Consider the following 13,759-nt stretch of genomic DNA (forward strand, 5'->3'; position numbering starts at 1 on the left):
TATGATTTGGCAAAATACAAATAAAGATTGATTGATTGATTGATTGATTGATTGATTGATTGATTGATGTATTGATGTATTGATGTATTGATGTATTGATGTATTGATTGATGGATTGATGGATTGATGGATTGATTGATTGATTGATTGATTGATTGATTGATTGATTGACTATAATAACTCTGGCTCTAGATGTTATATTTCAGCTGCAGCTCTGACCATGCTGTGGAGAAATCAAACATGACTCCGAGTGATAAACAGGCACAGTTTTATATTTAATACAGAACAACACCAGCTTCCCCTGACTCACGTGTTTCAGACTCTGTTTAATGACGTCAGGTTTGATATGTTTGATATGTAAAATCATACAGGTAGACAAAGTGTCCTGCCCGTCTCTCCCCTCCCCTTCCCTCACGATCAGCTCACAGAGCTCCGTGATCGAGCGACCTGATTGGTCGGTGGGCGGAGTCTGCTCTCACTGAGGGAACAATCACTCTGCTGGGTCTGACACATGAGAGTCATGACGGCAGACTGGAGGAAGAAAAGGTGATTCAGCTGACAGAAACCCAAACCCGGCCTCAGACCAGCACTAAATCAAAACTCTGGACTTTACAAAGTGCAACAAGAAGAGAGACCAGATCACACCTGCACCGCACACACACCTGTCCCTCTGATGACATCACTGCAAAGTGACCAATCACATGTTCAAAACATCTGGATGTGGCAGCAGGATGGAGTGATGAAGAGGGGGAGGATGACTTCCCTGCTCCCCTTTATCCACTCTGCCTGAGTGTCCTCCAGCAAGGCACAGAGTCCTCCCAGAGCTGACCTTTGACCTCCCTGTGAGAGAGACCAACACAGACTCAAAGAGAGTCCACATGTCCACCCTGCAGAGTGTGTGTCCTCCAGCAGTCCACACTGTGGCTCCTCACTGCTCTGTAGTGGTGTTCACCGCACAGCTCCGTATAACCATCAGCCTCAGCAGCTCTCAGTCTCTCTTCTCTCGGTCCAGAGAGAGGAGCAGTTTGCGTCTGGGGGAGTCTCCTACCAGGGACACGGTGTCGGAGAAGCCACCTGCCGCCTCCTTCAGTGGGGAGCTGGAGGAGGCGGAGCCCGCCATCATACCCGTGACATCAGGGGGAGAGGACGCCTTGCTCGGCGAGCTGACGAGACTCGACGCGTCGTCCATCTCGATGACTTCAAAGTCTGCATCGTTCCACTGATCCGCCTCGTTGTCCTGCTCCCCCTCCTCATCCTCCTCTTCCTCGTTGGCTCCTGAGTCCAGCAGCGCCTGACGGAACTCACTGTCGTCCGTGTCGGGCCGGCCCCTGGCCCCGCGTGGTTTCCTGCTCTGGCCGCTGGGCGCTGAGGCCAGCTTGTACATGACGGGGAAGAGGATGGAGGTGAAGGTGGCGGTGATGAGGGACAGGTACATGAGCAGAGGCTGGTCTGGGAACTTCCCCAGCAGGAAACCCACCAGAGCTGGCAGCACCATCTCTCCCAGCGCCGCGCCCACCACGAAGGCCGACGCCGTGTGGCCCGTCACCGTGGTGTACTGCTCCACCCAGGAGATCCCGCTGGGGAAGGTGGTGGCCATGGACGCCCCGTACAGACCGGTGCAGACCCACAGCGCCGCACGCTCTCTGCTGAAGAGGCAGAGCAGCAGCGAGGACACGGTGGAGCACACCAGGCTGAGCAGGATCATGGTGGCCGGGTACATGCATGCTGCGAAGAAGATGGCGAGCCCTCTGCAGGCGGCGAACGTGGCCCAGAACAGCGAGTTGAGCCCCGCCGCCTGGACCTGATGCATGTGGGCGAAGTCCTTCGCGTATGTGAAGATGAAGGAGCCGTACGCCACCTCAGCTCCCACGTAGGCGAAGAAGAAGAAGAAGAGCAGGACGATGAGGGCCCGGTGGTGTTTGGCCACGTGGAGCTTTCCCGAAACCGAGCGGGCTTTTTCATGAGACCGGCTGCCGCGAGAGAAGAGGACGAAGAAGAGGAGGGAGGTGAGGAGGACGAAGCAGCCGATCACGACGTAAGCCCACATGGACTTGAGGGTGCTGGTCCTGCTGTGGATGTAGTGGATGAGTGTGTGAGTGTCGGGGGGTTTGGTTATGGGCTCTGTGATGGCGGGAGGGGCGGAGCTGTTGGATGTGAGTCCGGGCCCAAACACCAACTTGGCGATGATCGGCGACGCGAAGGCCCCGGCAGCAAAGCTGAAGTGCAGAGCCTGGAGGTGAGGGCCGGCCTGCTCGCCCCACGTGTTCAGGATGAGGACGTTACCGCCTGGAGGACAGAGGACACAACCACCCGTCAGGACATATAGAGACCTTCTGACAGACGTGTGACAGACGTGTGACAGACGTGTGACAGACGTGTGACAGATGTGTAAATGACACTCAATGAAATAGAAACAGACAGAGAGAGCAGGAGGGGGGATCCATCACTTCATCGCCCTGAGACACAGAAACCTTTAATGTTATGGTGCAGGTCTAAAAATGATCACAGGTGACCTTTGACCTCTGGCATGACAGTGAAAGAAGAAGGAGGCCTGGCAGAAGCGGACGTTCTCTTTACACCTGTGGATGAAATACTGCAGTGCGCACAGGAAGAACTTCCTGTAGGTCCTGAGGAGCTCCAGCCAGATCCAGCAGATGTTTTTCATTCAGGGGAAGTCCTGATCCAGGAGACAGGTCTCAGGGGGACGCTCACTGATTCAGGATGTAAGGAAGACGGTGGATTTGAACTTTCCCTGATGAGCCTGAAGAAAAACATGTCGATTCACAGCCAGGAGCCTCAGCTGCACTTTAGTTTATTTAAAGAGATTGACCTTATTTGTTTGAACGTTTAAGACTTTCATTTGGGAATTCTTCACTTTCCATGTCTTTAGAATTGTTCTGAAATTTTCCATCAGGTATTTTTGGACGCTGATTTTAATTTTTTTTTTACAAATTTCGGAAAAAAGAGTGCAGGGGTTTAATTTGAGTTACAACACACCTTCAAAATGAAAGGTGATGACTTTGTTTACAAAGAAAGATAAGAGAACAAATATATATCCCAACTGTCCATATCTGAGGACTGAAATCAAATAAGAGTTCTTTAAATTTTGAGATCAATCCAGTTTTCTTGAAAATGGTTAGAGAATCGTGAGTGAATCATATGGTGGACTAAAAATCGGGATTCGAATGGAATCGTGGGTTAAGGGTATTGTTACATCCCTATCACTGATCCAGCATCAGTAACTCACACACAGTCCCTTCACACTCCAATCCCAGCCCCCTGAGCGTCACAGTCACAGGGAGTCCTGTAGGACTTGGGTTGCAACGGGTGGAAAATTTCTGGTAAATTTCCATGGGAAGTAAGGCTGGGGAATTTTGGAAATATTCCAAATTGTAAACTTTCCATGGGAATTATTGGAATTTATGTGAATGAACTGTGAATTGAGGGTAATTTAATGGAAAGGTAAATAAATATTTGTTTTGTTATAATCAGACATCTATCCAAAATAATACAATTAAATTAGATTTTTGTAAGTTAAACATTAGTACCATACATCAAATGTGTTAAATATATTACCACATAATATCATCCAAACTTACTTCACGTTGTGTAGTCCACATGCTCTAATGTGTGGTCTCAATAGTCTTGTGCTCTGGACTCAAAGTGTGGTCCAGGATTCTAGAAATCATGTGTGCTTCATGTGATGGAGGAACACACAGTGCATGTAGGGGGCGTGGTCTCAATAGCCCTGCAGAAAGCAGTGTGCTATGTGCATGTGTGCATGTGATTGAGGAATAGCAGAGATATTCAACTGTACTTGATGAAATCTGCTTGTTTTAGTCAGGATTATGCTCAAATATATTTTCCCAACTATATTTAAGTTCCCTATTAAGAGCCAACCTTCAATTTAGTCAATTCCTGGTGTATTCCTGTTTATTCCCATAAATTCACGTTAACTCCCATGAAAAGTTTCCAACTTTGGAAATTCCTGCAATTTTGCAACCCTAAACCTGACTAAATCTATCTCTGCTATTCCTCAATCACATGCACATATCACACTGCTTAATGCAGGGCTATTGAGACCACGCCCCCTACATGCACTGTGCATTCCTCCATCACATGCACACATGATTTCTAGAATCCTGGACCACACTTTGAGTCTATTGAAGCCACACATTTGAGCCTGTGGACTACACAACGTGAAGTCAGTTTGGATGATATTATGTGGTAATATATTTAATTGATGTATGTTTATAATGTATAACTTACAATTATCAATGGGTTGGGTCGGGGGATGAGTAATATTTAACTCAACATTCATGTTTTTGTTCTTCAATGAAAGAATTGATTGTTCAATAAAATATTAAACACTTGATAAAGTTCTACTTACAAATCAATCAGTTTTAATTGTATTATTTTGGATGGATGTCTGCTTATAACAAAACAAGTATTCATGCTTGGATATGATACCTTTACATTCAATTACCCTCAATTCACAGTTCATTCACATAATTCACATGGAAAGTTTCAACTTTGAAAATTCCCAAAATTTTGCAACCCTAGATGGGACTGAATCTGTGACCCGTTACCTGGGGTCTAAATGAGGCTCAAACATTTTGTGGATCTTGCTGAAGCCCCTGAGGATGTGGAGACATGAACTGACCTACCAGCATCATTTTAACACAGGATGTAAACCTTGATCCAGTCTCATGCATGAGGTGAGGTCTCTTACCTGTATCTAAAACCCCCATAGACATGCCGATGCTGGACATGAGGCCGGTGAGGATCAGAGCCTGCTTACAGAAAGGGATGGCACACATCCCAAATGCTGTGACCAGCATGGATAACCCTGAAGGACACAGAACCAGAGAGAGCAGAGGTCATGTGACAGCTCATCTTCAATCACTCCAGCCTGGCGTCTGAGGACATCTTTGTCTCTCAGAGATCAAGCTGTAGTATGAGACTGAGACATGTCCACACTGGCATTGTCTGCAGCTACAAACAGAGGACATGAGAGGTTACCCAGCAGGAGGTGGGGGTTCATGCAGTCAAAGAGGACACCTCCCAACAGCGACCCCCCGATGTACCCGGCAGAGCGGCCCACAAAGATGTAGGAGATGTTGCTGATGTTCTTCTTCACATTCGCAGCCAGGTCCTCGAAGGTGGGGCCGAGGACAGAGATACTCATCCCCTGAAACAAGAGAGAGCAGCGTGAGTCCACCATCAGGGGAAACAGACACTAGTAGTCCCAAGACAGTCCAGCCGCAGACCTCCACTCTCAGCCGACTTTCCTGATCTCGAGCATTTTCATTTCCTCCAGAGAGACACGATTGTTTGATTTGCGCTCCAGTCCTCTCACAACCTGTGTTTACATTCATTGTTGTTTGAACCTTAAAGGTGACATATTACGCCCTTTTTCATCAAAATATATTGGTCTAAGAGGTCCCCACAAAATGTCTTGAAAGTTTATTGCTCAAAAAAACACTTTGAAATCAGATTTTGGTCTGCCTGTAAACCCCATTTTTCAGCCCTGCTCAGAACAGTCTGTTTTCTGTGTCTGTGCCTTTAAATGAGAATGAGCTCTCTGACCACGCCCCCTCAGGAAGTGGATGTGCCCTCGGCTGTCCAGCATGTTCATCTAATGTTTACATGTTGGCTGAATATACACGGCTGCTCACAGACCCGCGTTACTTCAACCCTCTGAATCTGATCCAGAATCTGATCCTGACGGAGAGGCGCCTGCAGCAGGACCTTTCTGAACCATTGGTCACAGATTCTGTGTTTCTTGTTGTTTTATTTGTCAGTATGTAGACGTGTGTCTTGGTACACAGCTACAGCTACGACATGTAGCTATGTGGCTATGCTAACTAGCACTAGCACTTATCCATGATAAATAAAAATCATCCACTAGATCTTCAAATCTGCAGACGTGGGGAGTAAAACCGACCTTTGTGTTTATTAAGACAGCCTACAACTAGCATGCCTCCCTCCTAAGCTCCTTGTTAGCACACATGTGTGCAGGGAATGAAAAACAGAGGAGGGGTTGAGTTGTATTTTATACAGTCTATGGGCTGAACAAGCTCCGAGCTCTGACTTCCTGTTACAGACCGGATGGCGTTGTGACGTATGAAAAACACTGAAAACTGAAACGGCTGGTTTCACACACATTTACAGAAAGGTGGAGAAATCAGAACAGGGGCAGAATGGAGTCTTTTCCTTCTCGGGGGTTTGTAGACATGCCAGGGAAACATATTTCAGGTAGAGAACCATTAAAAAGTCAATTTTGCATGATATGTCACCTTTAAAATGGGGGTAGAGGTCGGATCAATACAAGGGTTAAAGATTCACAGCAATATGATTCACTTCATATTACATGCAGCACATGAAGGTCAAATATGTTCATTTAAGTTTCATGAGAAATATTTAACAGTTATTTAATTGTTTTTTATCTGATGGTGATTAAAGTGACTCCAACAGTCTAAAGCTAATTGTCTTATGCTACGATATCTAACATTCAACACGTTGTGTTACGTTAGGCGGGCGCATTTATCATGTGACTTCTGTCTGACCATAGAGGAGGAGCTGGAGGTGGAGGAGCCTATCAGACGGCCGAGACCTCAAAGGAGGATTAGATTTACGTCACTTCCTTCCTACGATGGAGGGGAGCTTCCAGTTCACTTTGGAGGAGCCGTTAAGCCGGCTGAGGGTGGAGGTCTGGAGCTGGCCCCCTCTCTGTAGTAGTTACACATCTTAAATGAGTCCTGTTGACAGCGAGTGTGAGAGCTTTAGGTTTTGCATTGTTGTGTTTGGGTCCTTTGAGGCCGCCTGGTCTCTGATGAGTTCATCCCTGACTACTATGACACAGAACACTTCAGCTTGACTGACAGGAATAACAACAGCTTCAACCCTGAGGTGAGTGTGTGAGCGGCTTCCTTCAGCTTTGACTCAATGATCCTGTGTGTGCAGGTAAACGTCTCTCACGAGGCTGCACACACTCACAGCTGCTTTGTTTACATGTGGGTGACTGAATGGACCTGAACTAGGATGTTGCTTAAATAACAAAGCAGGTGTGTGTGTGTGTGTGTGTGTGTGTGTGTGTGTGTGTGTGTGTGTGTGTTAGTTCCCTCGTGGTCCCAGGTCTAGGCATGCACACAGGTGTATGCTGATGGACTTCAGTAATCTGATGCAGTTGAAGAGCAAGTTTTACAACTTAGGGAATCCTGTCTGTTCAGGATCCTGTGGCTTTAGTTTCTGCAAATTACAGCCGGCCTCTGATTGGCTGACAGGTCCGCTGATGATAAGCTGTGAGCCTAGCTTCCTGGTGTGTTCCTGTTGGAGGTGCTCCCTGCTGTTTGATAGTGAAGGGCTGTTTTAGAGGAATGTGTGTGAAGTCATACAACAGGAGGGGACATATATGTGACTGTGTGCTGAAGTCATACATGTAACAGAGGCAGGTCTGCACACACTCATCAGAGTCTCTGTAAACATAAAGCAGCATGTTGTGAAGGTGTGTGTTCTGCAGGATCACATGTAAACTCAGCATTAGCTCCAGATACACCTATCAGTAACACCTGAGGAGACATGAAGGTAACATGAGGTGAGTACAGGTGAAGCACACAGGTGTTACTTCAGTCTGTCAACATTACCAAGCCCAGGAAGGATGCACACAACGCCAGGGTGACCATCCAGCGCCCGCACGCTCCGGATCCCCCCCTCCCTCCACCGACCACCTCCACCCGGTCGTCGCATCCCGGTGTGGCCGCCTTCAGCGCACTCTTCAGCCCCCTCCCGGGGTCCTTCCTCTGGGCGAAGAGGGTGTCCTCCTCCTGGTCGAACAGGGTGTCCTCTTCCTGGTCCTCCTGGTCGTCCTGGTCGTCCTCGTCCTCCATGCTGGCGAAGCGAACCTGCTTCTTTTTAACGGCAGACATACCTGTGGGTTGGTGATGATGACGCTGATGATGATGATGATGATGATGATGATGCTGCTGAGCTGTCAGGTGTCAGCGGTTTCTCTGGCTGCTCGTCGTGTCTTCCTGTACGTGGACTCCTCGGGTCCTGGTCCTTAGACTGGGTCAGTCCTCATGAGAGCAGCGGGACCACGGACTATATGACAGCAGGGAGCAGCGAACCTCCGTCAGCTGACAGAGATGTATGGCTGCTTGACGTCTGCAAAGATCGTCTATTCAGAGCCGAGGCTCACTCTGTGCGTCAGAGGAGCGACACGTTTCAACCTCCGCTCTAAAAATATGAGTCCAATGAGGAAGTGCTAAAAACTGCAGTTCATCGAGGATCCACTTGAGGCTGGCTCTGGAAGTACTGGAAACCACATACACACCAATTCAAAGAAGACGATCTTTACAGCAGAAATAAACATGTTTACAGCCTGGTTCAAAAGACCAGTGGAGTCTGGATAGATCATTTCTCTTTTTTTTTTTTTTTTTTTCTCCTCTTGTCTGCATATATATTTCTGGTTTGTGTCATGTTTGTCACAAACTGTCAAATATTAATGCAATTTATTCTTGCAGCAAAAGAAAAGAAAGACAACATTTTTCTTCTGTGCTTGTGACTGTGTGCATGAGACCATCACCATCCCTCTTAGAACTCTGGCCTATCTTTTATTGACAGCTAATATCATGTTCTGTAAAAGAGGGCGTGCACACCTAGGTGGACCAAAAAAAAATAAATAAATAAGAGAAAGTGACAGAAAGATTACATCAGGATATACAAAGGGACAGGGAGAGAGAAGGAGAGAGAGACCTAACACACTTAGATGGAGAGGGACCATCTCACCATGATGCCAAAAAAAAAACTCTGTGGGGTGATCCTAATGATTAAGCAACCCTTAGTGTCCACAATCATTACTGAAGCTTGGGTCTCAGAGGGTTGCCGCCGTGCTGTGTTCTATTTGTGTAACGAGACCACCACTGGTGCAGAAGAAACCACTTGGGTCAGATCAGCCGAGCGGTACGGCCCGGCACCCGGGCCGCGAGAGCAGTCAGCCGAAGGACCCAACCCGCCGCGGGAGACCCAGGCCAGGGGACGAGCCAAGGACCCAGACCGGAAGCAAACAGGTACCGCCGGAGCACCCAGGGCGACCCCCAGGTCACCCAGTAGGAGGAAAGGGGGGCGAGGGGGGAGAGATCCCGCAGCCCCCCCCAAGGGACACCCCCACAACACCACCCCCACAGCCCCCCAAGCCAAAGGAGCCACCAGGGCCGAGGGGGCCCGGCACCAGGAGCAGACAGCCAGGCAGACGGGCAGGACCAGGACCAGAGCCCACGAACCGGCGCGCCGGAGCGGGGGGAGGGCGGAGGCGGGAGGGCGGAGGCGGCAGGGCCAATCCCCCCCGCCCCCCCCAGACGGCCCAACGACTCCCCCCAGCCACGCCCCCCACCCATGCCCCGCGACTGATGGACCAGGCCGCGGGGGCATGGAGGGACACCCCAAGGATAGATCATTTCTCAATCAGCTCACACTGTGATTTATTTATAACAAGGCAATTTCTAAGTTATTGAGATTAGGAGTCTTCCAAGCGGCAACCTCCGGTCTCAAACGATGAAGCCCTTGTGGAAGTGTTATAAACTGCAATACATCGAGAATCCACTTGAGGCTGGCTGCAGAAACACAGGAAACCACATAGACATGAATGGGAAAAAGAGGATCTTTACAGCATTAATAAACATGTTTACAGCCTGGTTCAATAAACATCTTGGCCCTATGAAGCTAATCTCTCTATCGGCACACACTGTACGGGGGTGAATTTTTTTCTAACGTGACGGTTCAGAAGATATTAAGATTACCAGTTTTGCCCAAATAAGGAGATGACTGACGTGACTCCTGGTCGGGAACACATAGCTGTTGGCTAAGAGGCTCACACTACGTCACACTCTGCCTGGTTGAGTTCCGCATTTCCAATATGGCTGCTGCTGTTGATTTGCTTCAAGACAGCTCTCAGGAACAGATGGGTGACGTCACAGATACTACGTCCATATTTTATACAGTCTATGGCGGGAACACTGCGGCTGTTGGCTAGGAGGCTCAAAGCCCGCCTCTTTACCTCACAATCGCTCGACAGCAGCAATATGGCTGCCGTGACGATTGGCCTCAAAACAGAGCTTCAGGTATATTCACCTTCATTCTGAATGCTGAAGTAAAGCTATGACGTACTTCAGAGTTTTGTGCCGGACATCCGGTTTGAAACATCCGTCCTTGTGTGGTCTTGGACTTTTCTGTTTGTAACAGCTGTAGTGACGTCCTCTGACGGCACACATAATTCCTGTTTTCCTTGAAGACATCACTTTGAGAGATTTGTTGCTCTAAGAGCGTTGAATTATTCAATCTACTGACATTTACCATTGACCAGAAGTAAGGAACCAGCAGTGCTTCACAAAATAACAGTGAACTGCCTGCGTTTGTTCAACCGCTGAAAATAAGGTGAATATAGGTATGTGTATATTTGTATGTTTATGTGTGTGTATATTATATGTATATATATTTTCTTCTCTTTTCCCACTATTGTAAAATCCAAAACATGAAAAGAAATTTGAAATGAAATGTCCCCTCGTCCCAAAGTGTTATAGGGACTGAGCGCCCATACACGGACTGACCAATCATATATTTGCTACCAGGACCCTTGATTTCCTCTTGTTGTGCCTCTGCCCTGCTTTATATTGTTTTGGATGCCTGACTGTAATTGATTGTAATCTGTGTTTACCATCCTCATTGAGAGTTTGTCATTTTGAAAAATGTTTAATGAAAAAAAAAAACACAAAAAAAACCAACACAAAAAAACAACGCTTCAGAAACAGATGGGTGACATCACGGATACTGCATCCATCATTATACACTCTATGGTTTCAAACAATAACCATCTGAGAGACAACTTCTGTCGTCCATATCACACATTGTTGGGTTTTGTTTCAGCGTTAGAGGAACCCATCATCGTTATAGTAACAAACACAGTGTTACTGACCTGATGATATAAACTCAGGTTTTCTAACCACACAGATAATATCACTGACTTCAGGACAGCTTTGGGGTCATTTTTACCACTTTGGAGCTTTAAGCAACATTTTTAAAGACTTGCTTTTATGTGACTTCCTCTGTCTAACTGCTTTTACTTCTATGTGATTATTATTTTTAGTTTTTATCTAACTAATTAATTGTCTTAAATTTTATTTGATCATTTTATTTGATTATTTATTGTTTTAATGTATTATTATTATTATTATTATTATTATTATTATTATTATTATTTGTTTATTGTTTTTTTTCATTTATTATTTTAATGTTCCTAATTTATCCTTTCACTTTTTCTAATTTTCCTGATGTGATGTCGTCCTCTTCTGAAAACCTCTGTTATGGTCCTTTCAATGCTTTTATTTACTTATTCATTTTACCTATGTATTAATTCATTTTATTTATTTATCTTTGAAAAACCTCTCAACAATGATTTATTGCTCTATTGTCTCACCACTTCATTCTGTTTAATGTAAATGTATTCTTTTTAACCTCACGTTGTATTCTGCATTATTTAAATTCCTCCTCCCTGTCTGTCAAAAGCTTTACTTTGTTATTTGAACCATGCTTTGTTTGTCAAAGCACTTTGTAAACACTTGTTTTTAAAGGTGATATAAATAAAGTTACTATTATAATTCTTATAATTATTATTATTATTATTATTATTATTATTATTATTATTATTATTATTATTATTATCCCTAATACAATACCTACATCAGATGATTGATTGCTAAATGGATATTTCAACTGAAAAGTGTGTTTTTTCATGGTAATGAAACACGAATATAAAATAATTGAGTGGAGTATCTCTAAATAAAATCCCGTCGAGGTAACCTGAACGTCCCACTGACAGCTAAATGAACGTGACTTTCTTGGTGTCCCAAACTCAGAGCAGAGTGAGACCTCTCTTCTTTTTTCCTCTCAGATTCAGCTGACGCGTCAGACACGGGGCTTCCTGTCAGGAAGTAACATCCACAGGGTCAGAGGGCACTGGCGCCCTCTGGTGTTTGGAGAGCAGTCCAGGGGTCCAACAATAACAAAACCAGATCCTTAAAGGGGGCAGCAAGAGAAACTGTTTGTTCTCAACTGTACTGACCAGCTCATACAAATCTGATGTCATTATTTATGAATAACTCATAAAAACAAATGTCTCATTCTGCAGATGTTTGTGTTGTTATGTTTATTTGGATATCATTCATGATGATGTGGAACAAATACTTCTGATAGAAAGCAGTTTTTTTAAAACCATCTAAATGTATCACTCATAGTTTAATCAGTCAATCAATCAATCAATCAATCAATCAATCAATCAATCAATCAATCAATCAATCAGTCAGTCAGTCAATCAATCAATCAATCAATCAATCAATCAATCAATCAATCAATCAATCAATCAGTCAGTCAATCAATCAATCAATCAATCAATCAATCAATCAATCAATCATCAATCTTTATTTGTATAGCTCCAAATCACAACCAGTTATCTCAAGACTCTTTTACAAACAGAGCAGGTCTAGACCAGGGGTTCCCAAAGTGTAGGTCAGGACCCCCGAGGGGTCATGAGACACAAATGGGGGGTCTTAAGGTGTCTTCTTTTTTTTAAAGTTATCTCAAAATATTTATTATTATTTTTGTTTATTTAGCTTGTTTTCTTATTTTTATCGTCCTTTTGTCTGTTCTGTTATTATTATTATTATTATTATTTATCTTTTATGGTTTTTTTTCATTATTTATTTTTTCTTCTCTTTGTGGGTTTTGTATTATTTATATATCATTTGTTAACTTGTGCTGAACAAAGAAATACTGAAAAAATACGATAAAATAAGTTGAATGACAAAAGTTATCTAAAAATAGTACATTTTACTCAGTATAGTAAAAAATGCATACATTTATCTTTAGCAGACTAGACTACTGTAACAGGTTTTTACAGGACTCCCTAAAAAGTCCATCAGACGGCTGCAGCTCATCCAGAATACTGCTGCTCGAGTCCTAACAAGGACCAGAACAGTAGACCACATCACTCCAGTTCTTAGATCCCTACACTGGCTTCCTGTCTGTCAGAGAATAGACTTTAAAATCCTGCTGATGGTTTATAAAGCACTGAATGGTTTAGGCCCAAAATACATTGCTGATCTGCTACTACTTTATGAACCACCTCGACCTCTGAGGTCATCAGGTACTGGTCTGCTTTCAGTCCCTAGAGTCAGAAGGAAACATGGTGAAGCAGCGTTTAGTCATTATGCTCCACATATCTGGAACACACTGCCTGAAAGCTGTAGGTCTGCTCCAACTCTCACCTCTTTTAAATCAAAGACTAAGACCTTTTTATTTACCACTGCCTTCCTATCTTAGATTATTTTAACTCACTTTAAATTAAAATTGTAATGTAATTTTTAATATATTTCTAATGTTCCTTTTCTTTTCTGTTTTATTATATTTGTCATTTAATTATGTTCTTTTATGCTTGTCTGAATGTTTCCAATGCTTTTAATGTTTTAATGTAAAGCACATGGAGTTAGCCTCGTGTATGAAATGCACTATACAAATAAAGCTGCCTTGCCTTGTCTTTCTTTTCTGCAGATGACTCCTAAGTTTAGAGTTAGTGAACAGTTCATTATCTAAAGCATCAGTAGCAGCAGGTTCATTCATAGCAGCACAGGAAACACAGACACATGCTTATATAGGTAGGGTCATTTTCTGCAGACCAGCTAAATCAAGACACATTAAATCACTTTGA

General features: G+C 44.5%; 1 protein-coding gene across 1 annotated transcript; it reads right to left on the bottom strand.

Moving 5' to 3' along the window:
* Nucleotides 1-251: 251 nt before the first annotated feature.
* On the bottom strand, nt 252-8,212 carry mfsd4b (major facilitator superfamily domain containing 4B). The gene is made up of 4 exons (XM_034700148.1): nt 7,647-8,212; nt 5,023-5,191; nt 4,733-4,849; nt 252-2,286 (listed from the first exon to the last, which is right to left on the bottom strand). The coding sequence occupies exons 1-4, from the start codon at nt 7,926-7,928 to the stop codon at nt 989-991; spliced, it is 1,866 nt and encodes a 621-aa protein (XP_034556039.1). The 5' UTR covers nt 7,929-8,212; the 3' UTR covers nt 252-988.
* Nucleotides 8,213-13,759: the final 5,547 nt, after the last annotated feature.

This window comes from Notolabrus celidotus, chromosome 13 (genome assembly GCF_009762535.1).
Source record: "Notolabrus celidotus isolate fNotCel1 chromosome 13, fNotCel1.pri, whole genome shotgun sequence".
NCBI classification, from domain to species: domain Eukaryota; kingdom Metazoa; phylum Chordata; class Actinopteri; order Labriformes; family Labridae; genus Notolabrus; species Notolabrus celidotus.

Bases quoted from the DNA above. Each gene is read 5' to 3' on its own strand.
- mfsd4b (XM_034700148.1), bottom strand. From the start codon at position 7,928: ATGTCTGCCGTTAAAAAGAAGCAGGTTCGCTTCGCCAGCATGGAGGAC. The intron at 4,850-5,022 runs GTAACCTCTCAT...TGTGTCCTTCAG, and splicing joins GAACCCCCACCTCCTGCTGG to GGTTATCCATGCTGGTCACA. The intron at 2,287-4,732 runs GTAAGAGACCTC...TCTGTCCTCCAG, and splicing joins TATGGGGGTTTTAGATACAG to GCGGTAACGTCCTCATCCTG.